Source organism: Pan paniscus, chromosome 20 (genome assembly GCF_029289425.2).
Source record: "Pan paniscus chromosome 20, NHGRI_mPanPan1-v2.0_pri, whole genome shotgun sequence".
Lineage (NCBI taxonomy): Eukaryota > Metazoa > Chordata > Mammalia > Primates > Hominidae > Pan > Pan paniscus.
In genome coordinates, this window is record NC_073269.2 from 48,373,379 (window position 1) to 48,400,944 (window position 27,566).

Below are 27,566 nucleotides of genomic sequence, written 5' to 3' on the forward strand. Positions count from 1 at the left end.
GAGTAGAACCGGTGAGGTCATTGCACCGCCCCGGCCGCTGCTGATTGGCTGCGGGGCTCGCGGGTGGCGGTTGGCTGCTCCTTGCACCTCCCCCTCGTGCCGCTACCGCTGCCACTGAGAGGAGCCACCGGCGACGCCAGAGCCAGGAATACGGGTGAGTCGGGGCCCTGGGTCTAAGATACTCCTGGCGTCCAGTGAGACTCACGACGAACTGCCCTTTTCGACTTTTTCTCCTCGCCGGGTTTCTTTGGTGCTCCAAGCACTCTGTCACATGGGAGTTGTAGTCTGCCTTGTACTGTCGGCTATGGGCCGAAGACGTGAGAAGACTACGATTCCCAGCAGGAACTGCGACTAGCCGGTCAACAAACGTTCGGGCCACGCCTTCTACCTCCGTTCATTGGACAACCTGTCCCTTAGCCCCTCCTCCTTTCATTTCATTGGCTACTGTCCCTCACAGAGGCTGGGTTCCGGCCTAGGCTGCATGGCGACTGGGTACTGTATTTGTCATTTGGAACTAAGACGGCCTGCAATTGGACACGGCTGGTGTCCTTCACTTGTTGTAGGGTAGGGCCCTAGGCAGATCAGGCAGTCGTAGGCTCAGGTTGGTGTCGGTCCCGGAGGGAGGCCGGTCTTGGACTTTGGCCCCGCCCCCTAGCGCTGCCCGATGGGCCCAATTGGTCGCCGCGAGCGTCGCTCGTCGTCGAGAGGCGGAGCCGACCAGTCTGCGGATATCTATTGGTCTAGGCTGGCGCCGGTCAGCGGGGTTGTGATCGCTGATTGGCTGGCTGCTCCAGCTGTTGCAGGTCCATTCACCATTTTGTGTGTTGGAGTAAAAAAAAAAGGGAGAATCGAGAGGGAGAGCCGGAGGGGGGGCGGGGAGGGACCGGACCGGACCGAGCCGGGGCCACGGCCCCCCGCCCCGAAACCCCGCCGAGCCCAAGGTGAGGGGCGGGGCCAGGGCTGACACAGGAAAGGGGGGTCCGGGGGGCTGGGGGCCGAGAGGGGACAGGTGGCAGGGACGGGGAGGGGGTACAGGGGGAAAGGGGTGGGCGGAATGGTGGGAAGGGAGGAGGGAGTGGAGGAAGTGGTGGGGGTTTGACAGAAAAAGGGTAACTGGGGGAGGGGGTGGTGGGCAAAGAAGGGTAACAGGAATGGAGGGGTGACAGGACTAGATCAGGGTGACAGGGAGAGAGAGGGGACAGAGTTGGAGAGTGTGACAAGGAGAGGTGATGGGGAGAGAAGGTGACAGGTCCGGAGATGGCTGACAGGACAGTGACTGGGAGGAATAGGTGACAGAGATAAATGGGGGTGACAAGGAGGGGGTGACAGGAGGGGGCCTAGGGCGTTTTAACCGAGAGGTAGAGATAGAGGTAGTGACAGGATGGGAGAGAGAGTGTCAGAGAAGCTGGTGCCAGGAGGGCTAATGGGAACAGAGGGTATGAGACCCCAAAGAGCCAGGGCCTGGGCTGGCCTGGGCTCCGGGAGTTACTACTCAGATCTGAGGAAGGTGAGGGCCCCCGGGGCTTGGGTGGGAGTTATTCAGACAGGGTGGACAGGAAGAGAGTAGGCCCTAGGGGAAAGAAAGCAGCTCTGGGGCGAAGAGAGGCTGGGCCAGGCAGCAAGGTCTAGGGGGGCCAGGCGGCATAGTTGTAGGCCCTGGGTGGGGTATGCAAAGGTTTGTGCTTGGAAAAAACTGGAGCCAGATCTCAGTCCCCAACATGGTAGTCTAGTGGGTCAGCGGGTATTAGGTGGTGATGGCTGCCCAACTTCTGGGCATTTGGGTGCCAGCCCCGGGACGCCCTCCAGGCTCTGCCTGTGAGGACCCCAGGATTGGCCCAAGAAAGGGCAGGCCTGGGACTCCAGGGTCCACAGGAGGAGCAGGCCCCTAGTGAGAGAGCATGAGGTCAAGGGTCCCCCAGTAGCTGGAAGACTGAGTCGGGGTTGCCTCTCATTGTGTTTGGCTTATGGTTCTGGGTCCCCCAACCCTCCTAGAGGCCTCTGTTTTGGCCTCTCAGGTTCTCTTAGTCACTTCAGAGTAAAGTTTTTTCCCCTTTTCTTTTCTCAGGGCAGCTCGAAAGGGGGCGGGCAGTAATGACTGTTCAGGAAGTGGGTGAGGTTGGCCTGTTGGGCTTGTCCTGCTTTCTTTGACCTTATCCCACCTATCCCCACTTGGAGTTGGAGGGCATATTTGGGGGCCTGCGGGGGGCTAGCCGACTCAGCCACCCTGCCAGAGCCAGCCCAGCCAGGGCGGGGATGCATGCAGGCAAGAAGACGGGGGCTGGGCTTGCGGGTATCACGCTGGGTGCTGTGGGGGGAGGAGCAGGCTCCCATCCAGTGGGACAGAGAAACCCTGGGGTGTAGCTCTGTGTCCCACTGTGTGATGACGTGTGCGTGCTTCTGTGCGTGTGTGTGTTTGTGCGCGTGCGTGTGCTCATGCACGGCCCCGTGGCAGTGCTGGGTATGAGCTCTTGCCCCAGACATGCCCCTGCCTGCTCCCTGCCAGGATCTGGGGAGATGGCTGTACCTGGCAGCCCTAGGGTGCAGAGCAGAGTGGGCAGCCGTCCCTCGGGACTCTCAGCTGCCCACCTCTTCCCACAGTGCCTGGCCATGCCAGGCCGCCCAGAGGGGCAGAGGGAGGGTGGGGGGGTGGAGAAAGGCTCATATCACAGCTCAGTCACCACCCTTTTTGTGACTTGGTACTTGTGCATGTGTGTGTGTCTGAGTGCATGTACTCTCTGCATGGTGACAGTGCGAGTAAATGTGCCCTCTGGATCATGTGACAGGCAGCACACTGAAATGGTCAGGAGCACGGACTCTGGAGCCAGAGAGCCTGGGTTCAGACCCTAGCACTGCTGTTTCCCACCTGGATGATCTTGGACAAGTTGCCTCATCTTTTTGTGGCTCAGTTTCCTCAGGTGTGAAATGAGGCCGATAGTAGCACCTGCTTTTAGGGCTGTTGTGAGGATGAAACAGGTTAATAAAGGCAAGCTTAGCATGGAGTTCAGGACACAGGGAGTGCTCCATAGGTGTGAACTGTTAGTGCTTTTGATGTCCCCTTGGGGCGTTCAGAGCATGTGCTCTGTGTCCTTTGCAGAGCCAGCAGGTGTCTGTTCCCCAAGGAGCCAGAGTGTGTATACTCAGGGGACTCAGGTGCTCACCTGTGCCTGGTGCTGACTGAGGTATCACATGAGTTGACAGCAGCCAGAGAGGAGGCCTTGGGGATGGTGGGATGGAGACAGTAGACTCAGCAAGTGGGAAATCTTAGGGTACACTGGCTCTGGGGGGGTTCCTGAGTTGCTCCGCGTAATCCTCCGCTCTCCCACCCTGCAGGTGGACAAAAATGAAGCCAATGAAGAAGGCATGCACTGGCCTTTCAGGTCCTGGCAGTGGCAGCAAGTCCCCCCCAGCCACCAGGGCCAAGGCTCTGAGGCGGCGAGGGGCTGGGGAGGGTGACAAGCCAGAGGAGGAGGACGACGAGGCACAGCAGCCGCAACCACAGCCCGGGCCCGAAGAGGCTGAGGAAGGGGAGGAGGAGGAGGCTGAGCGGGGCCCTGGGGCTGAAGGTCCTCCACTGGAGCTGCACCCTGGCGACCCGGCTCCAGGCCCAGCAGAGGACCCCAAAGGGGATGGGGAGGCAGGCCGCTGGGAGCCCTCACTCAGCCGCAAGACAGCCACGTTCAAGTCTCGAGCGCCCAAGAAGAAGTATGTGGAGGAGCACGGAGCTGGCAGCAGTGGGGTGGCTGGGGCCCCTGAAGAGCGGGTGCGGACCCCTGAGGAGGCCAGTGGCCTGGGGGTGCCTCCACGGCCACCCACCTCCACTCGTTCCTCCTCCACTGACACAGCCAGCGAGCACTCGGCGGACCTGGAGGATGAGCCGGCTGAGGCTTGTGGTCCAGGCCCTTGGCCCCCTGGCAGCACCAGTGGCAGCTATGACCTGCGGCAGCTGCGGTCCCAGCGGGTGCTGGCTCGGCGTGGTGACGGCCTCTTCCTGCCGGCTGTGGTGCGCCAGGTGCGCCGAAGCCAGGACCTGGGCGTGCAGTTCCCTGGTGACCGAGCCCTGACTTTCTATGAGGGGGTGCCAGGCGCTGGTGTGGATGTAGTTTTGGATGCCACACCCCCACCAGGTGCCCTGGTGGTGGGCACAGCTGTCTGTACCTGTGTGGAGCCCGGCGTGGCTGCCTACCGGGAAGGTGTGGTGGTGGAGGTGGCCACCAAGCCAGCTGCCTACAAGGTCCGTCTCAGCCCTGGCCCCAGCTCACAGCCAGGCCCACCAGGCAGCCTCCCGCAGCCCCCACAGCCACTGCACCGTGAGCCAGAGGAGGCTGTGTGGGTGGCCCGCTCCAGCCTACGCCTGCTGCGCCCCCCCTGGGAACCTGAGACCATGCTGAGGAAGCCCCCTACAGGCCCTGAGGAAGAGCAGGCAGAGCCTGGGGCCACCCTGCCACCCTGCCCTGCTGCCCTGGACCCCAAACAGCCCGAGGACGCTGAGGTCTCTAAGATCAGCTTTGGTGGCAACCTGGGTACTCACTGTGAGGAGGGCGAGGAGAAGCACCCTCCAGCCCTGGGTACCCCAGCCCTGCTCCCACTGCCCCCACCCCAGCTCCTGTCACCACCACCCAAGTCTCCAGCCTTTGTGGGCCCCGGCCGCCCTGGCGAGCAGCCCTCGCCCTGCCAGGAGGGGAGCCAGGGCGGCAGCCGCAGCAGCAGCGTGGCCTCCCTGGAAAAGGGGACAGCACCGGCAGCCCGGGCCCGCACGCCACTGACAGCCGCCCAGCAGAAGTACAAGAAGGGCGATGTGGTCTGCACACCCAGCGGAATACGAAAGAAGTTCAACGGCAAGCAGTGGCGCCGGCTGTGCTCACGAGATGGCTGCATGAAGGAGTCACAGCGGCGAGGCTACTGCTCACGCCACCTGTCCATGCGAACCAAAGAGATGGAAGGCCTGGCAGACAGTGGGCCTGGCGGGGCGGGCCGGCCCGCGGCCGTGGCAGCCCGTGAGGGCAGCACGGAGTTTGACTGGGGTGATGAGACGTCGAGGGACAGTGAGGCCAGCAGTGTGGCGGCTCGTGGAGACTCACGGCCACGCCTGGTGGCCCCTGCTGACTTGTCACGCTTTGAGTTCGACGAGTGTGAGGCGGCCGTGATGCTGGTGTCGCTGGGCAGCTCGCGCTCAGGCACGCCCTCCTTCTCACCCGTCTCCACTCAATCGCCCTTCTCACCAGCCCCGTCACCCTCACCCTCGCCACTCTTCGGCTTCCGCCCTGCCAACTTTAGCCCCATCAATGCCTCGCCAGTCATCCAGCGCACTGCAGTCCGCAGTCGCCACCTGAGCGCCAGCACCCCTAAGGCAGGCGTGCTGACGCCACCAGACCTGGGCCCCCACCCACCGCCACCTGCCCCCCGAGAGCGCCACTCCTCTGGAATCCTACCCACCTTCCAGACCAACCTGACCTTCACCGTGCCCATCAGCCCTGGGCGACGGAAGACAGAGCTGTTGCCGCATCCAGGGGCCTTGGGGGCCCCTGGCGCAGGGGGTGGAGGAGCCGCCCCAGACTTTCCCAAGAGTGACAGCTTAGACTCTGGTGTGGACTCAGTGTCCCACACACCTACACCCTCCACGCCGGCTGGCTTCCGGGCCGTGTCCCCTGCTGTGCCCTTCTCTCGCTCCCGCCAGCCCTCACCATTGCTGCTGTTGCCACCCCCTGCCGGCCTGACCTCGGATCCAGGGCCCTCTGTGCGCAGGGTGCCTGCTGTGCAGCGGGACTCACCTGTTATTGTCCGCAACCCTGATGTGCCACTGCCCTCCAAATTCCCTGGGGAGGTGGGCACTGCTGGTGAGGTGCGGGCTGGGGGACCTGGGCGGGGCTGCCGTGAAACCCCAGTGCCCCCTGGGGTGGCCAGTGGGAAGCCTGGCCTGCCCCCACCTCTGCCAGCCCCCGTGCCCATCACCGTGCCTCCAGCTGCACCAACTGCCGTGGCCCAGCCGATGCCCACCTTTGGCCTGGCTTCTTCACCCTTTCAGCCTGTGGCCTTCCACCCCTCACCTGCTGCCCTGTTGCCTGTTTTGGTGCCCAGCAGCTATACCAGCCACCCTGCCCCCAAGAAGGAAGTCATCATGGGCCGGCCTGGAACAGGTAAGAGGTGGAAGTGGATGGGCTGCGCCAGGCTCACCTCCTAGAGGGCCTCTTGCAAGCTGAACTCTTGAGAGGTGAGCTCCTCACCTTGGGAGGGCTTCAAGGGGAGGCCGGCCTCCTCTCTGCACAGATGTTGCAGTTGGAATTCACATGTCAGGAAAGGGATTGGACTTTTAAGGCTCAAGGCACCGTTTCCAGAGGCCTCCTGTCAGAGAACGTGGTCTCAAGAGGTCTATCAGTCAGCAAACCTTTCTTGAGTGCAGACTGAGTCAGGTCTCCATGGAGCTGATGGGATAAGAGAATGATAATTGTGGCAACAGCTTCCATGTCTTGGGGGACTGGGCGAGGGCATTGCCATGGTAAGCACTGCATGTAGGTGAGCTTGCCAAATTTTCACATCCACCTCATAGAGCACTTACTACCTGTTCTAAAGACCCTTTTCAAATATTAGCTCATTTTATCTTCACAACCACCCTAACAGGAAAGTGCTATGATTATGCTTCTTTAGAGGAAACTAAGGCAAGGGTCATAATTTGTCCACGGTTACATGGCTAGTAAATCCTGGAGCAGCCCTCAAACCCAGGCAGGCTGGCCCGTGACCACGTGGTCATAGTGCTGGATTACAGATGGGCAGATGGAGGCTCTAACAGGTCCTTCCCAGGAGGTGGCAGGACCAGGACTGGAGCCCTCATCTTTACCACTGTGTCCAGTAAACATCACAGGCATGGCCATGGAAGGCAGCGGGGGTGTGCTGGGCACTTCTCCAGGTGTGAATCTAGCCTGGCTGCCCTGAGGACAGGGCGTGTAAGCCAGGAGTTAAAGGATGAGTGGGAACCTGCAACCGTGGGGTGGAAGAGCCTCCTGGGAGGAGGGCGATGGGACAGCCCCGAGGCCGGAAGGAGCACAGCCTAGGAGGGGAAGAGGGAAGGCCAGGGTGGCTGGAGAGCTGAGGCTGGGGGTGGAAGAATGGCATTTCTGAGATGGTGCTGAACAGCCACGGACCCAGGCTAGGCTGGGCCTTGTAGGAGCAACACAGAGAGGGTGACAGACCTGTCGAAAGCTCCTTCCTAGCATTTCTTTCTTATTTGTTTATTTATGTATGTATTTTTTTATTTTTATAGAGATGGGGTCTCGCTGTATTGCCCAGGCTGGTCTCGAATTCCTGGGCTCAAGCAGTCTTCCTGTCTTGGCCTCCCAAAATGCTGGGATTACAGGTGTGAGCCACTGCACCTGGCCTTATTTATTTTTATTTATTTATTAATCTACTGTTGATTCAGGGCCTGGCCCTGTGCTGTGCCTGGCCCTGTGCTGGATGGTGCTGAGGACACAGCCCTACTTACACAGGGCTCACAGCCTCTGGAAAAGACAGACCTCTCCCTAGACAGTAACAGTCTGGGGTGGTCAGGGATGGGGTGGAGGAAGCCAGGAGGCCGTGGGAGCCCAGCGAAGATGACTGTCCAGCCTGAGAAGTCAGAGAAGGCTTCTTGGAAGAAGGGCCAGATGCCTATGAACTGAAACCTGAAGGGTGTGCAGATGTGAGCCCGGCAGGGTAGGCAGGAAGGATCTTCAAGCAGAGGAAAGAGTTTGTGCAAAGGCCTTAAGGCAAAAGCAGATATTTGTAAGATGTTGAATCTGGAAAGTCAAAGGCTCTAGATGGCAGGTGAGTGTTGGGGATGTGTGGCTGGATCGGTGAGCAAGGGTCAGATCAGAGAGGACCCTTAAGTAAGATCATTATGAACTGTATCCTGAGGGTACTAGGGAGTCATGGAAGGTTTTGAGCAGATTCAACCACTGCTGCACCATAGAGGGTGTGTTTGAGTCTCTGAGGCCAGAAGCAGGGAGACCAGGGAGGAAGGAGGCTGGGTGTGGATGTGGGTAGGAGCCGCTATGGCTTGGGCTTGGGGCAAGAGCCCTTTCAGGAAGGAGCACTGGCCTGGCCCTTCCCTTTTGGGGCTCCAGCCCAGGCCAGTCCCGAGGGACAGGGCACAGGGACACGGGTTATGCCTGTCCCTGATGTTCATATACAGAACTGAGGCTGTGAGCTGTGTGTTTCACCCTGACACCAACATTTTTTACATTTGTTGTTATAGGTGGTACAAGCAAAATTTCACAGCAGGGATTTCTGTCCTTAGGCAATGAAGAAACTAAATCAGAGGGTCTCTAACCACTCCCCTACCCTTCACCCCCCCATATGCCCACAACCCCCAACATGGCCCCTACAGCATTGTCTCATGTGGCCACTCCTGCTGTGTGGGGAGGAATGGCTCTGGTGCAGGGGATGCTGAGGCTTACCAGAGTAGGCCCAGCAGGGCTCTTGTTACCATTTTCCAGATGAGGAAAAGTGAGGCCCTGACAAATGGAGAGTCTTGATTGAGGCCAGCCAGCCAGTGAGGGGCAGGATGAGAGCCTTGAGTCATCTCCCAACCTCTAGACTGTGGGACTCTCACTACCAAAAGTGGCAGTAATAATAACTCACCGAGCAGCACTGGTGATGCACGTGCCTGGCACACTTCAATGAGTCCTGCTGAGCCTTTACTCCCTGAATCCTCACAATGCCCCAGGCTAGTACCATGATTATTAGTTCCATTGGACAGAGGAGGAAACCGTAGCCTGAAAGGCTAAGTGACTTGCCCGGGTCCTCCAGCTAGGAAGAGAGAGAGCCAGGATTTTGAGACAGAGTCTGGCTCTGTCACCCAGGCTGCAGTGCAGTAGCGCAATCTTGGTTCATTGCAACCTCTGCCTCCTGGGTTCAAGCGATTCTCCCGCCTCAGCCTCCCGAGTAGCTGGGATTACAGGAGTGTGCCACCACGCCCGGCTAATTTTTGTATTTTTAGTAGAGCCGAGGTTTCACCATGTTGGCCAGGCTGGTCTTCAACTCCTGACCTCAGGTGGTCCTCCTACCTTGGCCTCCCAAAGTGCTGGGATTACAGGCTTGAGTCACCACACCGAGCTGTCAAGAGCCAGGATTTGAACTCAGACTGTGCGGCTCCAGATCCCAGGCCCTTAAGCACTTTCAATAATAACAATGATAACAATAATACCTACTCTACTGAGCGAAGACTGTGTGCCTAACCCCGGGCTTGGGGCCGTTTTCATCAGCTCCGCCTGATGCTGTGAAGTAGATTGCCAGGCCTGTTGTCCAGGGGTAGACTGAGGATCAGAGAAGGGAGGCCCCTTGCTGGGGGCCACCTGGTTGTCATAACTTGTCCAGTGCCTATCCTGGCAGTTCTGAGGAGCGCCTCCCTAACAACACCCATGCTGAGGTATCCAGGCTGCCTTCAGGTTCCTGAACAGCCGGCCCTTTCATTCTTCTCCCAGAGGCCTCCCTAAGCCCTTGGGAGGTAGGCAGCTTGGAGCCTTCTCCCCATGGGGCCCAGATAGGGCAGACCGTGTTCAGTGGTATAGTGAGGTTGCAGGCCTGGTCCCTTCTGCTGGCCCATGCCAGGGCCTGACCCTCCATCAGAGGGCAGCAGGTGTGAGGGGGCGGCCCAGGGCAGCCTGCCTGCTCCTGCCCCCAGCCAGGCATTTGCTTCCGCTGGGGGACTTGCTGGGGCAGGCGGCTGGCATTCTCCACATTCTGTGCATGGCATGGCCAGCCAGCTGCCGTTGCCACCTCCCTCTGAATCTTCCCGCCTGCTCCCCAGGAGAGGATCCCGCCCCAGGGCCTGCAGCCCCAGTCCAGGAGGCCAGATGTCTCAGCCCCATTCCTGGTATGGCCTCCCTCCCAGCTCCCAGCTTCCTGCCTGGCTTCCCCTTGTTGACAGGCGTTGCTCCTTCTCCTGGGCCTCTGTCTGGCGGTCTGGCTCTGTCTGTCTGTCTTATCCTTGGCTCCTATATCTCTCTGGTCTCTTATTTCTAGGTCTATACGTGTGTCTCTCTTTGGACCTCTGTCTGTCTGACTCTTCTTTGAGTCTGGGGGCTCCCTGTGCCTTCCTGGGTTTGTCCCTCTCTGGACTTCAGTCCTTGTCTGAGCTTTCAGCCCACCCTCTTTCTGTTTTGGCTGCCAGCTGGCATCCTGTGTCTCGGAGCCAGCCTTGGCCTCTCTTTGGCCCTCCTACTCCCACTCTTGAGATGGACTTGCTGCCCCCATGCCAGCCTCCCAGCCCCACCCTGTGCATATCAGGTGTTCTGTTCTTTTAAGACAGTGGGCAGTTGCCAAGCACCAGGTCTCCTACTTCTTTCTTGGGGAGTGTTGGGAGGTTGTCCAGGCCAGGGAGCCCCCTCATGCTCTTTGACAAATTAACTGCCTACTACTGTCCCTGAAATCTGCTGAGAAGTGCTGAGATCCATCCTGCAGACCCATCCACCATCCAAGCACCTGTTCCCAAGACAGGCAGGAAAGCGGGGGCTGTATGGACCAAGCTAGGAGATCCGGCTGTAGGGGGAGGCAGGAAAGAACCTTCAGTGCCCACCCACCTGCCAGAGGGCATGACCCAGGTCATCCTACCTCCCCCGTTACCCCTTGCCTTTCATTTGATGCCAGCTTCATTGAAAGGAGTCCCAGATATAGTGCACCCCAATGGGTAGGGCCTCAGAGACGAGGCAGTACCCACCAACTATGCTTGGGCAGGTGGGGAAAAAGAGGGGCCAAAGGGGTTAAGCCTGGGTCTCCTGACTCCCCAGATCCAGGTACTGCCCACCATAATTTCCATTTTGTTTCAAACAGTGAACCCTATCTCCACCAGCAGGAGCCAGCTCCCTCCTCATCCCTCTGCCAGGCCCAGGGCTGAGCAGTCCTGGGGCAAGTGGGTGAGGAAGGCAGATGTGGATGCAGGCACAGGCAAGGATGAGCCCAGGGAGGTACTGAGTCTGGAGAAGCCAGGGGGCAGGGACAACTCAGTGGTTCATGGGGGCTGATAAGGGAGGATCAGGTAGGTTTCTCATTGGAGGTGACATTTGAGCTGAAGTATGAGGAATGAGTAGATTTCAGAATAGTCAAAGAAAGGAAAAGGCAATTCCACCTGAAACAGCTGCATGAGCAAAGACCAGGAGGAGTGAAAGTGCATGAACTCCGAGTGGCTAGTTGAGGCTGGAGCTGACATCAGAGTCCAGGCTTAGCAGAAGGGTGCCGTGGACGACAGGCCCAGCTTGAATGCCAGGCTGAGAAGCTGGGGCTCTACGCGGGCCAGTAAAGAGTCAAGAAGGCATTTAGAGCAGGGGAGGGAAAATGTTGGATCTAGGTGTCAGAGACCCCTGGAGACCGCCCTGGAAAGGCAGGAGTTGGGAAGAAGATGGCTTGGGGAAGAGGAGGAGAGGAGGAAGAGCTTGTGAAGGTGCAGGAGTGAGTCTTGGTAACTGTAGAAGAGACCCCAGCTCCCCCAGCTTAGCAGCCCCCAGCACCAGGAGCTGCGAGGCGTCAGGCTGCCTCCTGGCGGCAGGCGGCGGCGGGACAGCAGGCGCACGCATGCGCGGCAGAGGGGGTTGGGGGGTACGTCCCGGAGCCCCCGGTGCCCGGGTATTAATGGCTCCATTAGTGGCCGGGAGGGAGGCGCATTAGCGGCGGCGACGGCGTCTGGCTCCCATTACCACCGGCGGCAGCGGCTGCACCGCAGGAGGCTGGACCCTAGCCCGCCGCGCCGCCTCCTCCACCCCCACCCTATCCCCTGTTCCCGCTCCCCACGAGGGCCCGGGCAGGGAACTCCCGTCCCCCTATTTCGGCGGAAAAGCTGATTGTGAAGCCAGATAGATTTGGGTTCAAATCCCGGCCGTGCCACCTCGCGGCTGCAAGATGCTATCCCCCCTCTGAGCCTGTTTCTTGCGAAGTAGTCGGGGAAACCGGGTGCTCCGGGGGCTGTGTAGAAGCGGACTGGCACCCAGCGAGGGCCGCGCCCAGCCCCCGCTGGCACCTAGGGGTGTGGGTTCCCGCGCGCCCCCGGGTGCAGACCTCCTGTGTCGGGCCTCCGTCCTTCTCATTGGCTGCCGTCTCGCCTGCTGACCGCTGATTGGCCGAGACCTGCTTCTCCGCCCCTGAGCGATTAACCCCTGCGCTGCCGCGTCCTCGGGCTGGGTGGGGGACCCTCCCTCCCACCGCAGACAGCTCGGGTGCCAGCTGGCCGGCGCCCCGCCGCGGCCCGCGTGGGTGTCAGGCCGGCCGGGCACCCGTCCGCCCTCCCTGCACAAAGCGGCTTTGTGGGGCCTGCCGGGGGTTGGCTGGGGGCCAGGCGGCGAGTGGAAAATCTCGTGAGCGCGGGGAGGGGAGGGGAACGCAGGGCGGCGCCCCCTCCTCTGCTCGGGCCTTGGCGCCTCCCTCAGCCCGCGCCGACCAACCCTCCCAGCCCAAGCGCCTGTACACCCCTTTCCCGCCCCCGCACCTTCCCTTCCCCAAACCCACGTCTCTCAACTCCCCCACCCCCGCATCCCACCCATCTCCCAATCCCTGGGGACCATCCCCCACACACTCTCCCCAGTCTCTCTTTTCCTCCTGGTCCCCCTGCCTACCCCAGCCCCACTCACACTGACTCACCCCGGCGCTATTTTTAGCCCCCCATCCTTGCCGAGCCGCGCCAGCCCAATCCTGGGCTCGTTCCCCAGGCAACCCTGGCCGTCGCCGACGCCGCCCGGGGTGGGTGGGTGGGTGTGTATGTGGAAAGCGGGTGAGGGGAGCTGGGGACACCGGGGTGGTGAGCTGAGGCGGGGACCCGGGCCTGGAGAGCAGGGTGGGGAGCCGCAGGCGGCCGGCAGGGGTGCGGTGCCTCGCGGGCTCAATAAATGGGCCCCATGAGTTTAGAGTGCGCGTCTGCCTGTCCCTCAGTCTGTCAGCATCCCTGGCTGCTCGCCCCAGGCCTCTGGGCAGGCCTCAGCCTGTACCGCCCGCCCGGGTGGCTGTTGATGTCTTCGTCTGGGTTCCCTGTCCCCAGGCCTGGGTGTGGTGGCACAGTGGGGGCTGTTTAGGGGCAGTCCTTCTGTGGAGTTGGTTAGGGGTTGGTGCAGGGGGTGGCTGCCATCACAGTCCTGCTCAGTACCTTTTTCCAACTAGGGAGGCCCCAGTTAGGGTTGGGGATGGCAAGAGAGAGGGAGCTGTCCAGGGATAGGACCTGCTCCCTCCCCTCTGCTCCTAATCCACCCCCACCCAGGGTTCCTCCACCCTGAACAATAGAAGCTAAGTATAGGGCTGGCCCAGCGCCCAGGGCAGGGGGGCCCTTCCCGCCCGGATTCCCGCCCCTCCCTGCCAGGCTAGGCCCCCACTTGGTTGTACCCTGCCCCGGACGGGGCCTCTTCCCATCTCTCCTCCGTGGGCACTGTGTATTCTACCAGATGTGCACCCCTCCCAGATGTGTGGGGCCCTCTTTCCCTCCTGTGCCATGCCTGGCTCTTTTTCTCAACCAACAGAAGTGGGGGATCTGGGGGGCAGAGCTCCTCTGAGCTCTGTCCTTGGACTGCATTGCAGTAGAGAAGGGGTTAAGTTGCCAGTAGGTGACTCACTCACCGGTGGGGAGAGGAGGGGGCAGTGGTGGGGGCAGTGGTGGGGAGATAGCGGGCCACATTGATTTCAGCCTCAATTCGTGCCTCACATTGCAGTCCCTGGGGCAGTGAGGTAATGGAGGGTCTGAGTCTGGGGCTGCATAGGAAGGAGGGGGCAGTCACCTAATAGTCCCTCTGGTTGCCCCTCCAGGCTCACAGCCAAGTGTCTGGCCCTGCAGTCTCTGGAGGTCAGAGGGCTACAGACCTTCCCTTCCCTTTTGGGCTCAGGTTACCCAGTTTTTGCCCCCTCTCCATTCCTTCAGCTCTGTCAGTGGATGAGGCAGGTTGGGGAAAGGGCTCGTCTGCTCCTGTTGACCATCCAACCTGTGTAAGAGCCCAGTCTTGGTCCATCTGAGCCTGTGCAACCTTTACGTGCCCAAGTGTGTGACTCCAGTCCTGTGCCTTTACTGGGTATGGCTCCAGGGCCCCTCTTGGGTGATCCACGGCCTCTGGGTCTCTGCCAGATGGGCTCCACATCCTTGCCTGTGTCTTTGTGTGAGCCCCCTCACCTTTCTGTGGTCCACGTGGCTCTGTATCATTGTCTAACTATATTCCCCAGCCTCTGTTTGGAGTTCCCTCCCTGGGTCCACCCTGAGGTTAAGCCTTGAGTAATGGAAACAGCACTTGAGTTAGAGCTCTGGGCTGGTACATCTTGACTGCATGATCTTGCCACAGTTTATTCAATCTCTGAGGCTCATTTTCTCACCTGAACAATGGGTGTAATAAAGCATACTTCCCTAGGTGGCTGTGAGGATTCAGTGAACCAGATAATACATACAAGCTCCCAGCACACAGCAGCCCCAGTAAGTGTTAGTTTCCTTTCTTCCTGGCCCTTTTTTTCTGGGGGGGGGGGGGGGGCGGGGTTAGTGGGTGGCTGGCAGAGTAGTGTGGTGGGGCCAGCCATGGTGTGCTCTGTGGTTCCCTGCCTTATACTGCTAGACAGAGGGTCCAGAGTGGCCAATGAGTGTCAGGGTGGGTGGCTGAATGATGGCGGTGGCCACTGAGCTCTGTATACCTGATGGGCCTGGGTACTGAAGCAGGTAGCACCCATTAGGGTAGGATTATATAGAGGGTGGGGTCGGTATGATGGTGTCTGTGAGAGCTGAGTGTGCACTGGGGATAGGAGGCGCTTTGTGAGTGCTAGGAAGGCTGTGTGTGTGACGGAGGAGTGTGTGGTTGTGTGGGAGGGGTGTGGAGTGTGTGTAGTGGACAAGCAGGGCTATGCTGAGTTCCTCCTGTTTGACATGTTGTCTGTTTGCATGATTCATGTGGGCTGGTGGGGGTGTGATGAGGATGCGGGTTGGCGAGGCATGTGTGACAGGGCATGGATGAGATGGGTGATGTGAACAGGATGGGTTATGCACGATGGTGGGTGGGGAGCGATGGACCGTGAGCGTGTGAGGTTGTACATCTGTGTGAGCAGGTATGTGAGGTGTGACAGCGTGGGTGTAAGACAGAGGGCATATGTGCCCGTGGGGTGTGTAGGAGATAATGGGTGTGTCACGAAAGTGTGTCTATGTCTGTGAGGAGTGTGAGTGTGAGTAGGTGAGGGCTCAGGATGCCTCGCCCAGCCCTACGCGCAGTTTGTCTGCCCAGCGGGGCCAGGCGCGCCCAGGCGGGTGTGCGGGAGGCGGGCCGAGCCGCGCGTGAGCGTGTTCCTCGCGCGGACTGGACACACAACAGCACCACGCACAACCCAGAGACCTCCGCAGCGCGGCGCCCCGAACCGCCCCCCTGGCTCGGTGCCTTTACTGCAGTGCGCCCTCCCTGCCACCCTCCTACCGCGGCCCCGCCCCCGGCCGGCTCGGGGCCAACCGGAGCCCGCCCCGCCCTGCCCTTATTTGCATATGACTGACGTTCCCCCGGGGCGGCCAATGGGGGCGGGCGCGGCGGGGCCTGACCCGCGCGCGGCGGCGGCAGCCAATGGGCTCACGCGCGGGGGGCCGGGCTTGCGCGGAAGGCCGCGGGGGAAGCGGGGAAGGGGCGGGGGGAGGCGCGGCGGGGGGAGGGGAGCGCGTAGTAGTGGCGGGGCGGGGAGGCGGCGGTGGTTCGGCGCGGGGCTCGCTCGGAGCGCACGGACGCACGCACGCTGGTCCGTCTGCCCGCCCGGGGCCGGAGGTCGACCCGGCGCTGAGCCTCGGGCCCGGGGCCCGGAAAGGCGGGGCGGCGGCGCCGGCAGCCGGGACGCGCGGGGCCAGAGCCGTTACCCGCCGGAGCTGCGAGGGAGGGAGGGAGCGAGCGAGCCAGCGAGCGGGGAAGGGAGGGGGCCGCCCCCGCGCACGCGCGCCGCGCCCCGCCCCGCCTGCCCCGCCTGCCCCGCCCGCCGGACTCCGCGAGGGAGGAGGGAGAGGGAGGGGGCGGTGCCGATGGCCCCCGTGCCGCGCGCCCCGTGACGGCCCCCGCGCGCGCCGGGGGGCGGGGCGGGGCCGGTGCGCGCTGACCTCCCCCGCCCCCCGGGCGGCGGGAGGCAGGCGGCGCTGTGCGCAGGCGCGCCCGGCGGAGACCCCCGCGTGGGGCGGCCGGAGGGGGGCGGCGGGGGGGGGGGCATGCGGCGACGGCCTCCCGCTCCCCCCGGGCCCAAGCGGCGACGGCCGAGGAGCGGGCTGCGGGCGGAGCGGCGTCGGCCGCTGAGGAGGTGCGAGCCCCTGCCGGGTCCCCCCTGCGCCGGACCATGTATTCGGCCCACAGGCCCCTGATGCCCGCGTCCAGCGCGGCCTCCCGTGGCCTCGGCATGTTCGGTCAGTAGCGCCTGGGCCCTGGGACTGCAGGGGTCAAGGTGTCGGGGTGCTAAGTGCGGAGTAACGGTGGTGGGGGTATAGTAGGGGAGAGAACAGTAGAAGCAGAGTAAAGGGATGACGGGGAAAGTTACGGAGCTCGGCCGGGCCGAGTGGTTAGTGATGGCAGGTGGGAGTGTAGCGGAGTGGGGCGTATCTGGGGACAGCTGTGATGTTAAAGTGATGGGATGGCACAGGTCCGCTGTAATAGAAAGGTGAGGGGTGCAGAGTAACTGGCTCTGGAGCATGGGGTAGAATAGGAACAGCACGAGACCTGCTGGTCCTAGGGGAGGAGGCTTGGATTGGGTAGTGGGGCTAAGGACAGGGCTCAGGAAGCGAGTGAGGCACTGTTAGCTGAGATCAGAGTGACAGCCTGCAGTGTGTGTGGTGTAGTTTGCAGAGAGCGCGACACCTAAGAACCTGGAGGGTTGTGCACTGGGGAGGGGTTCAGGAGGGAGCAGGACCAAAGGACTGCCCTCCATTGTCTGCTGGGTCCCTTTTCCCCACCCCCCAGAAAAGAGGAGGCCTTGATGGGAAAGATCTTTGCAAAGAGAGGCACAGGTCTAAGTCCCTGGAGGCTTTTATATGGGGTTGGAGGGCCCAGCGGGTTTTCAGGGGTAAGGGACAGGGTCATCGTAGTCTTGAGTGCTCTTCAGTGCTGTCTTCGTGATCCCAGTCCCTTGTTTCTTGAGGTCTACTTTTTCCTTTGTCAGCCCCTCACAGAATCAGGTCTCGAGGCCAGTGCCTCGCACAGAGCTCCCCACTGTCCAGACTTCTGAAGGCATGGGGAGGTCACCTCAGGTCAGGTTGATCTGGATCAAGGGAAGGCCTGGAATGATGGAGAGCAGGGCTAGGGCGGTTCCCTCCTCCCTTCTTCATCTTCCCCAAGCAGGGGCCTCTCTCCTCTGCTGGTTCCACTTCCCCCAGGGAGCCAGGCAGTGTGAGGGGAAGCCCACTGGTATCCTAGGCCCGCCCCAAAAGTCCAGCCAGGGGTAGGTCCCAGCCTAGGGCTTGCTCTTCCACCACCCACCTCTTGGGGCTGAAGGTTGGACCCCTGGGACCAGCCTCTTGGTGAGGAAGCATCTTCCTGTGCATATCCTCAAGGAAACACCTGGCACTTGTGCCCTCTCTGGGTAGAGACTTGTTACAATTCTCTCTTCTGGCCCATTGTCCGTGGTTTTTCTTCCAAGGAGTTTACCACACCCTCCCCTGTTTTGGGCAAGGGGACTGGACCCTGGACTACAGATAAGCCGAGGGGCTGATGGGGAAGGGAGGCTGGGAGGCCGATTTCTGGATGGTGCATTGTCTTTGTGGGGGCAAAGGAGAGAGCTGCTGGAGCCACCTGTGCCCAGCCAGGAAGGGCAGGTCTGGCACTCTGTGTTTGTGGTGGGGGAGGAAGGCAAGGAGCAGGACCTCTCCCACACCACAGTTGTAAGAGACCCCACAGCCTGTGCATAGTGAACGGAGAGTTGGAGGGGAGGGGACGTGGGGCCGTATGCCTCAGGAAAGGGAAAGAGAGCATGAGGCCAAGGTGAGAGGCTGTGTTGGGTGGCGACTGGGCTGTTGGGAATGTGGCATGACGGGGGTGGGGGTCCCAGCCCGTAGAGGTCTGGGGCCTTGGGAGTGTGGGATGGCAGCCAAGCATGACCTGGTTTGTGGCAGGAGCAAATCATTCCTCTGGCCTGGTCCCTGGTGGCAGGGCTGGTGGAGATTGGTGGGGGGAGGAGTGGGGCGTGAGTACTATTTCCCTTCCCTGCTTCTGTTTTCTTTTTTATAAATCTAGAAACCTTTCAGGGAGGAGTTTTTCCTGAGTGACGTTGCATGGACGAGTCCAAGAGGCTCTGGTGTTGGGGGTGGGGGGTAGACAAAAGGGGTGGGGCTACCTCATCGAGGGTGGGGAAGAGCTTGAGTTGGGGTTGGGGCCAGGCTCTCCTGCTGCACAGCTCACCTGGCTCCTTTCCACAGTGTGGACGAATGTGGAACCTCGCTCTGTGGCTGTGTTCCCTTGGCACTCCTTAGTCCCCTTCCTGGCACCCAGCCAGCCTGACCCCTCCGTGCAGCCGAGCGAGGCCCAGCAACCTGCCAGCCACCCAGTGGCCTCCAACCAGAGCAAAGGTGAGGGCTGAGGGGGACTGGGGGGAGGCAAGGGTGTGGGGTCCAGGTGGCCTAGGAGCCCTCTGATCTACCTCTGTGTCCCCAGAACCTGCTGAGTCGGCAGCTGTTGCTCATGAACGGCCACCAGGTGGGACAGGGAGTGCTGACCCTGGGCGGCCCCCTGGAGCCACATGCCCTGAGAGCCCAGGACCCGGACCCCCACACCCTTTGGGGGTGGTGGAATCTGGTAAGGGTCCGCCTCCCACCACGGAGGAGGAGGCCTCCGGCCCCCCAGGAGAGCCCCGGCTGGACAGTGAGACAGAGAGTGACCATGATGATGCGTGAGTTCCCTGAGGCCTGGGACTTGGGGGTGGGATGGCCAGAGACATGGCCCTCACTGTCCCTGCTGCCCCGCCGCAGCTTCCTCTCCATCATGTCTCCTGAGATCCAGTTGCCTCTACCGCCCGGAAAACGTCGGACCCAGTCCCTCAGTGCCCTACCCAAGGAACGGGACTCATCTTCTGAGAAGGATGGACGCAGCCCCAACAAGGTACTTTATCCCTGCCTGTCCCGTGCTCACCCCGTGGCCACCCACACCTGTCTGCCAGGTCCTAACTGTCCCGCTCTGGGCTGTGTTTAATGCAGCGGGAGAAGGACCACATCCGGCGGCCCATGAATGCCTTCATGATCTTCAGCAAGCGGCACCGGGCCCTGGTCCACCAGCGTCATCCCAACCAGGACAACCGGACCGTCAGCAAGATCCTGGGCGAGTGGTGGTATGCCCTGGGGCCCAAGGAGAAGCAGAAGTACCACGACCTGGCCTTCCAGGTAACGCTGTTGCCTCTTGGCTCCTCCCAGCTTCTTCTGGTGGGGTGGGTGAGTGAAGGGTTGCCCTGCCCTCTCCTGCCAGGTGAAGGAGGCCCACTTCAAGGCCCACCCAGATTGGAAGTGGTGCAACAAGGACCGAAAGAAGTCCAGCTCAGAGGCCAAGCCCACGAGCCTGGGGCTGGCAGGAGGGCACAAGGAGACGCGGGAGCGGAGCATGTCGGAGACGGGCACTGCTGCTGCCCCTGGGGGTTAGTCAGCCCCTTGGCTCTCCCACCCTGCCACCTCCCTCCCTGAGAGCCACCAGCTACCCCCTTGCTTGCTCCTCCCCTGCCCCAGCAGCTCCTCTCTGCTCTATCGCTTTAATTTGGCGACCCTTATCTGTAAAGGAACCGGCAGTTGATTCATGTGACGGAGCCAGGGAGATCCACACAGATACTAAGATTCCCAAACAGCAATCTCGTTATCAACTGTTGTTTAACGAGTGTTTACTATGTGCCTGGCACTACAGGGAATATAAGCTGTAGTCTGCAAAACCCCATTCTATTTCTAGAAGAAGAAACTGAGGTTCAGAGAGGCAAAATCACTTGCTTAAAGCCATAAACAAGCAAATGACAGAGCCAGAATGTAAACCCCAGTTCGGCCGGCCCCCAGCACCATAGTTGGAGCCACTGCAGCTCGCAAACACCCCTGATGGGCTGCTTCCACTTACTGAGGGTGTCTGGTGTGCCTGGCGGTGTTCTGGGGCACATTTTTGGAGTGAGCCTATGGGTATGGCAGTTCTGTGAGGTTAGATGGATAGTTGCTATGGATATGCACTTCTATGAGAGTGGGGACACTAGTTACTTCCTCTTTGAGATGAGGGAACCGAGGCTCAGGCCAGCGGTTGGCTAGCCAGCACCACATGAACCTCTCTCCAGGCCTCCTTACTTTCAGGAGGGCTGCCCCCCAGGGAATGGGCCTGCTGCAACCCCAGAGGGCAGGAATCAGCAGGAAGGAGATGCTGGACTGGTGGTGGGTGGTGGTTTTTTTTTTTTCACCAAGTGGCCCAGAAATTCCAGCCTGCTTCTGCCTAGTACCTAGAAATATCTATGGGTTGTTGGGCCAGTCTAGGTGCTGGTGACAGGCTTACTGACTGTCATAGCGCCACTCTCTACTTTACAGTATCCTCTGAGCTCCTGTCCGTTGCAGCCCAGACACTCCTGAGCTCAGACACCAAGGCTCCGGGGAGCAGCTCCTGTGGGGCAGAACGGCTACACACAGTTGGGGGACCTGGCTCAGCCCGGCCCCGAGCTTTCTCCCACAGTGGGGTACACAGCCTGGACGGCGGAGAAGTAGACAGTCAGGCGCTACAGGAACTGACGCAGGTCTGGGGTGCAGGCCCCCTAGTGGGGGTGGGCAGGGAACCTGTCCAGGGCAGCAGCCCCGCTGAACCCTCTCTGCCACCTATCCTGCAGATGGTGTCTGGCCCTGCATCATACTCTGGCCCAAAGCCTTCTACCCAGTATGGAGCTCCAGGACCCTTTGCAGCCCCTGGTGAGGGAGGTGCCTTGGCGGCCACTGGGCGGCCCCCGCTGCTGCCCACCCGAGCTTCTCGTTCTCAGCGTGCGGCCAGTGAGGACATGACGAGTGATGAGGAGCGCATGGTCATCTGTGAGGAGGAAGGGGATGATGATGTCATTGGTGAGCATTGCAGGGCCCAGAATCTTGCCCAGGACCCAGCAGGCCAAGGCTCAGAGGGTGGGCAGAACTTGGATCCAGGCCCCTAGGCCCCTTTGTTTTCTTTTCCACTTGGTTTATGGTTGCATGTGGCCAGTTCAGGCCCTGCCGAGTAAACCCAGCCCTGCCCTCAGGAAGCCCCCAGCCCTGCAGGAAATCTGGAGGACAGGGGGCATGACCAGATCTTCAGGTGCAGTGTTAGGTGCTCTGTCCTGCAGGCTCATAGGCTCCTGCACTGGGCAGTGGGCACTGGGCATGTGGGCACAGCCCTGGGCTGAGGAGTAGCCTTCCTGGACAGCACTCCCTGCCGGTTTGGAGCAGAGCTGAGATCCAGGCTCCAGACTGTTTCTCCTGGGTCCCCTTGCATCTAGCCCCCTCCCCATACTGTTCCCTCCACTCCCTCAGCTGACGATGGCTTCGGCACCACTGACATTGATCTCAAGTGCAAGGAGCGGGTGACCGACAGCGAGAGTGGGGACAGCTCTGGGGAGGACCCAGAGGGCAACAAGGTGAGGGCTTGGGTCACGGTGCTGTCCCATCACACTCCCTCCTAAGCCATGGGAATGTCTGTTTCTCCCGGGCTTGAGAGAGGGGGAGATTAAGGTCCAGAGAGGGCAAGCTGCTTGCCCCGTGGGGAGTTGGGTCATAGGATGAATTGAGGCCTTCAGCTGGCAGGGGTGCAGCCCTAGGCTGGCCTGGCTGACAGGCTGGATGGGCATGGCTAGGGGGCTGCTATCGAGGTGTCGGAGTGTCCTGACCTGGGGTGTCTCCCTTCCTTTCATGCAGGGCTTTGGTCGGAAGGTGTTTTCACCTGTGATCCGTTCCTCCTTTACCCACTGCCGCCCCCCACTGGACCCTGAGCCCCCAGGGCCCCCGGATCCTCCTGTAGCCTTTGGCAAAGGCTATGGTTCCGCCCCATCCTCCTCTGCGTCCTCGCCTGCTTCCTCCTCAGCCTCGGCAGCCACCTCCTTCTCACTGGGCTCAGGAACCTTCAAGGCCCAGGAGTCTGGTCAGGGCAGCACAGCGGGCCCCCTACGGCCCCCACCCCCTGGGGCTGGGGGTCCAGCGACACCTTCCAAGGCAACCCGGTTCCTCCCAACGGATCCTGCCACCTTCCGGCGCAAGAGACCTGAAAGTGTGGGTGGCCTGGAGCCACCAGGCCCCTCAGTCATCGCGGCCCCTCCCAGCGGAGGAGGAAACATCCTGCAGACACTGGTGCTGCCCCCAAACAAGGAGGAGCAAGAGGGCGGTGGAGCCAGAGTGCCCTCCGCCCCCGCCCCATCACTGGCCTACGGGGCCCCAGCAGCTCCCCTGTCCCGTCCTGCCGCCACCATGGTCACCAATGTGGTGCGGCCTGTCAGCAGCACTCCTGTGCCCATCGCCTCTAAGCCCTTCCCCACCTCTGGCCGGGCTGAGGCGTCTCCAAATGACACAGCAGGTGCCAGGACTGAAATGGGCACTGGGTCTCGGGTGCCTGGGGGCTCCCCGCTGGGTGTCAGCTTAGTGTATTCGGACAAGAAGTCGGCAGCAGCCACCTCACCAGCCCCACACTTGGTGGCTGGACCCCTGCTGGGCACTGTGGGGAAGGCGCCTGCCACTGTCACTAACCTACTGGTGGGCACCCCGGGGTATGGGGCCCCTGCGCCCCCTGCTGTCCAGTTCATTGCCCAGGGGGCCCCTGGTGGTGGGACCACTGCGGGCTCAGGAGCAGGTGCTGGGAGTGGCCCCAATGGGCCAGTACCCCTGGGCATCCTGCAACCAGGTGCCCTGGGCAAGGCTGGGGGAATCACCCAGGTACAGTACATCCTGCCCACGCTGCCCCAGCAGCTTCAGGTGGCACCTGCCCCAGCACCAGCCCCTGGGACCAAGGCAGCGGCTCCCAGCGGCCCTGCACCCACCACCAGCATCCGTTTCACCCTCCCACCGGGCACTTCCACCAACGGCAAAGTCCTGGCCGCCACTGCACCCACTCCTGGCATCCCCATCCTGCAGTCTGTACCCTCCGCCCCACCCCCCAAAGGTGAGACCTGGGCCGGGCAGCACTAGGAGAGGGGCCATAGTCCTGTTTGGCTCCCTTGTAACCTTTTCCTTTCTTGCCTCTTAACTTCCAGCCCAGTCAGTTTCTCCCGTGCAGGCCCCGCCCCCGGGTGGCTCAGCCCAGCTGCTGCCTGGGAAGGTCCTAGTGCCTCTGGCCGCCCCTAGCATGTCAGTGCGGGGTGGAGGGGCCGGCCAGCCGCTGCCACTGGTGAGCCCGCCCTTCTCAGTACCTGTGCAGAATGGTGCCCAGCCCCCCAGCAAGGTGAGGGCCTGCCTTTCTCTCTACCTGCTGGATGTTGGCTCCTGTACCCCATCATTTCTTTGTCTTTTTTTCAGTCTTTTCTCCTTCTCCATGTATCTGGTTCTCTGTCTTGCCATCTTCCGTGATGTCTCTGTGCATCCTGACTCTCTCAAGTCCTCAGTGTCTGTACCCTCCTCCTTCTCTGTGTCCCCACCTCTCACTGTCATCTTGCCCATCCTGTTCTCACCCCAAGTTCTGTGTTCCTTGCTTTTGCTTAGAGTCCCACTTGAGGTCTTGGTCTTCCCCTGCCCCAGTCTGGGGCCACAGCTCACCCTGGCCTATGGGTGCCCTTCTCCACAGATCATCCAGCTGACCCCGGTGCCTGTGAGCACACCCAGCGGCCTGGTGCCGCCCCTGAGCCCAGCCACACTCCCTGGACCCACCTCTCAGCCTCAGAAGGTCCTGTTGCCCTCCTCCACCAGGTAATTGCAGCTGAGCCCATACTCAGAGGCCAGGGAAGGGGTGGGGCGGGGCCGGCTTACCTCACTCCTCCCCATTTCCTCTCCTGCGGCAGAATCACCTATGTGCAGTCAGCGGGCGGGCACACGCTGCCCCTGGGTACCAGCCCTGCGTCCAGCCAGGCTGGAACAGTCACCTCGTACGGGCCCACGAGCTCTGTAGCTCTAGGCTTCACCTCGCTGGGGCCCAGCGGCCCCGCCTTCGTGCAGCCCCTGCTCTCAGGTGAGGGGCGGCCTGGCAGGCAGTGCTGGGGACCCAGGGTGGGGCTGAGGCATTCCGGGCCCTAACTTGGTCTCCTGCTTCTCCTTCTCTGTCTTTCAGCAGGCCAAGCCCCACTGCTGGCTCCCGGTCAGGTGGGCGTGTCACCTGTGCCCAGTCCCCAGCTGCCGCCTGCCTGTGCAGCCCCCGGAGGTCCTGTCATAACAGCGTTTTACTCTGGCAGCCCTGCACCCACCTCCTCAGCACCCCTGGCCCAGCCATCCCAGGCCCCCCCAAGCCTGGTCTACACTGTGGCCACCAGCACAACCCCACCTGCAGCCACCATTCTGCCCAAGGGCCCGCCAGCCCCTGCCACTGCCACCCCAGCCCCGACTAGCCCTTTCCCCAGTGCCACAGGTAGGTGTCAGATCAACCCAGAGCAGAGTGAGTTGGGGGACCCAGGGGATGGGCTCCAGTCAGGCCTGGCTCAGCAAACAATTTTCTCCCCACTAGCAGGTTCCATGACCTACAGCTTAGTGGCCCCCAAGGCCCAGCGGCCCAGCCCGAAGGCCCCCCAGAAAGTGAAGGCAGCCATCGCCAGCATTCCCGTGGGGTCCTTTGAGGCAGGTGCCTCTGGGCGGCCTGGCCCTGCACCCCGGCAGCCTCTGGAGCCTGGCCCAGTCCGAGAGCCAACTGCCCTAGAGTCTGAGCTTGAGGGGCAGCCCACACCACCAGCCCCTCCACCCCTGCCAGAGACCTGGACTCCCACGGCCCGGAGCAGCCCCCCACTGCCCCCACCTGCTGAGGAGCGGACCAGCGCCAAGGGCCCTGAGACCATGGTGAGCGCCTGCAGGCCGTGGGGCTCCCACTGCCACTTGGCTGTGCCTCTCCATTGACGTCTTTGCTTTTCTGTCCTACTCTTCTTTCCATGCCTGTGTGTCTCTCAGGTTAAAGGGTCCCCTCTGTCCCTTCTGCCTGCCTGTGTTGTCTCCTCTCCCATCTGAGGCCCCTGTCTTGGCCTTCCTGAGGCCGTGTGACAGCCTTCTCAAGGGGTCTGCTGGGCGGGCTCAGATCCAACTCTTTGTTTCTGGCCTTTGCCCCAGAGTCTGAGCTCAGTGTTCGCCATCTCCCTGCCCATCTCCACCCCAGGCCAGCAAATTCCCCAGCTCATCTTCAGACTGGCGCGTCCCTGGGCAGGGCCTGGAGAATCGTGGGGAGCCTCCCACTCCTCCCAGCCCGGCCCCAGCTCCAGCCGTAGCCCCTGGCGGCAGCAGCGAGAGCAGCAGTGGGCGGGCAGCCGGGGACACCCCGGAGCGCAAGGAGGCGGCTGGTACTGGCAAGAAGGTGAAGGTGCGGCCCCCGCCCCTGAAGAAGACCTTTGACTCTGTGGACAAGTGAGCATGGGCTGGGGCCTTGGTGGAGCGTGTTAGGGTGGCGGGAGTGGGAGCAGCTGCAGGCTGAGGCGGGGGAGGTGACCCTGCCGGCCCTCCAGCAGGGTCCTGTCAGAAGTGGACTTCGAAGAGCGCTTTGCTGAGTTGCCTGAGTTTCGGCCTGAGGAGGTGCTGCCCTCCCCCACCCTGCAGTCTCTGGCCACCTCACCCCGGGCCATCCTGGGCTCTTACCGCAAGAAGAGGAAGAACTCCACGGGTAGGCGAGCATTGGGCACCCAGGGTCCTTAGGTGGAGGGCAGACTGGGGCCACCTGCACTGAGTCTGCTTCTGTTTGGCCAGACCTGGATTCAGCACCCGAGGACCCCACCTCGCCCAAGCGCAAGATGAGAAGACGCTCCAGCTGCAGCTCGGAGCCCAACACCCCCAAGAGTGCCAAGTGCGAGGGGGACATCTTCACCTTTGACCGTACAGGTGCCGTGGTGGGCAGAACTTTGGGGGCCTGGGGACCTGCAAGAGGAGTGGGTCTCTGGAAGGCGGTTAGAGAGTGAGAGAGGTAGGGTGGGTCCATCCAGGCTGGGAGGAAGCACAGCCTGTCAGTGGTGGGTTCTGGAGTCTGGCAGACCCCTAGGTTGCCCTGTGACTGTGGGCAGGACCCCTCTCTGACTCCCCTGTGAAATAGAATGCAGTGAGGGCTTGGGTGGGCACTCAGACGGTGGCAGGAAGGCCCTGCCGCTGCTGCAGCCTTGCCATGCTGCCTGTGCCCTGCACAGGTACAGAAGCCGAGGACGTGCTTGGGGAGCTAGAGTATGACAAGGTGCCATACTCCTCCCTGCGGCGCACCCTAGACCAGCGCCGGGCCCTGGTCATGCAGCTCTTTCAGGACCATGGCTTCTTCCCGTCAGGTGAGCCTATCTCGGAGTCTTGGGGTCACTCGGGTGGGACTTATCTGTACATGTCATCCTGTGCTCCCCACCGTTTTTCTATCTCCAGCCCAGGCCACAGCCGCCTTCCAGGCCCGCTATGCAGACATCTTTCCCTCCAAGGTTTGTCTGCAGTTGAAGATCCGTGAGGTGCGCCAGAAGATCATGCAGGCTGCCACTCCCACGGAGCAGCCCCCTGGAGCTGAGGCTCCTCTCCCTGTACCGCCCCCCACTGGCACTGCTGCTGCCCCTGCCCCCACTCCCAGCCCCGCAGGGGGCCCTGACCCCACCTCACCCAGCTCGGACTCTGGCACGGCCCAGGCTGCCCCGCCACTGCCTCCACCCCCAGAGTCGGGACCTGGACAGCCTGGCTGGGAGGGGGCTCCCCAGCCCTCCCCCCCACCCCCAGGTCCCTCCACAGCTGCCACAGGCAGGTGAGGGACCCCTGAGAAGATGCCAGGACTTATAGTACCCCCTCAGGACATGGACAGTATGTGGGGGCAGGAAGGTTATCTCCTCCCGGGTAAAGCCATTTCGTCCTCTCCAGTTTGGGGCGGAATGAGGCCTGCTCCTCTTGTAAATACCCCCTTCCCTCGAAGCTCCCTCCCGGTGCTCGGGGGCAGCTGAGGGGCTGCAGGGGCAGTCTCCCTCCTCCAAGCCCCTGTACATAACCTGGAGCGTGTGACCTTCAGAGCTTTTCACTTTATGCAAAATGGCTCCTGTGAGGGCTGCAAGCTGGAGGGTGGTGCGGGCCTTGGGCCACAGGGAGGCGCCTGTGGAATAGGGGGAGTTCATGCACCCCTTTTTTCCCCAGAGGGGCTGGACTCAGGTTAGTTTGGGGGTGGGGGCTCCTGCACTTTGCCACAGGCACGGGGAGGGTTTTCTCCTCACCCCCTCTGCCCTCCCAACTTGGGTTGTACTTTCTAAGAAGGTGATTCCCCCTGCCCTTGCCCCCTTCCCCAGAACAAAACATGTTGATCATGTGCAATATTTCTTACTGTGCCGAGAAGCCGCAATGAGCGAGATTAAAGCTGTTTAACACACCTGTGTGGCTGCAGGCTCTTAAAAGGGAGGGCTGTTGGTTGTACCAGTCCTGTCCTGAGTTGTCATGGAGCGGTAGGCTTTCCATGAGGTGGGGGCAACAATTCCAGTACCACTGCCCCCAACTTCAGAGGAACCCCATAGGCCAGGTCCCTGACTTGCTGTGGACCAGATGGCCCCTCTCCAGTTTAGGAGCCTGTGCGCTCCGGGAG

At 61.5% G+C, this 27,566-nt stretch overlaps 2 protein-coding genes across 20 annotated transcripts in view; both read left to right on the forward strand.

Moving 5' to 3' along the window:
- LOC100976543 (CEA cell adhesion molecule 6) overlaps window positions 1-27,566 on the forward strand; it is a 910,921-nt gene that overhangs the window by 508,060 nt on the left and 375,295 nt on the right. The gene's annotated exons all lie outside the window — the stretch shown is intronic.
- Window positions 5-27,356, forward strand: CIC (capicua transcriptional repressor). Of its 19 annotated transcripts, none has more exons than XM_014342693.4 (21): window positions 5-154; window positions 3,331-6,134; window positions 18,335-18,484; window positions 18,570-18,804; window positions 18,884-19,013; window positions 19,109-19,291; window positions 19,374-19,539; window positions 20,453-20,655; window positions 20,746-20,971; window positions 21,413-21,516; window positions 21,794-23,027; window positions 23,119-23,306; window positions 23,646-23,767; window positions 23,860-24,026; window positions 24,126-24,419; window positions 24,516-24,841; window positions 25,152-25,396; window positions 25,495-25,649; window positions 25,733-25,864; window positions 26,164-26,295; window positions 26,384-27,356. In XM_014342693.4, exons 2-21 carry the CDS (start codon window positions 3,341-3,343, stop codon window positions 26,749-26,751), a joined length of 7,554 nt encoding a protein of 2,517 aa, XP_014198179.2. In that variant the 5' UTR covers window positions 5-154; window positions 3,331-3,340; the 3' UTR covers window positions 26,752-27,356. The 19 variants fall into 19 exon arrangements, with proteins under 19 accessions (XP_014198179.2, XP_034801955.1, XP_054959657.1 ...); XM_034946064.3 differs by lacking the exon at window positions 5-154 and adding an exon at window positions 788-941 and having other exon boundaries at window positions 25,733-25,858; XM_055103682.2 differs by lacking the exon at window positions 5-154 and adding an exon at window positions 788-941 and having other exon boundaries at window positions 25,498-25,649; window positions 25,733-25,858.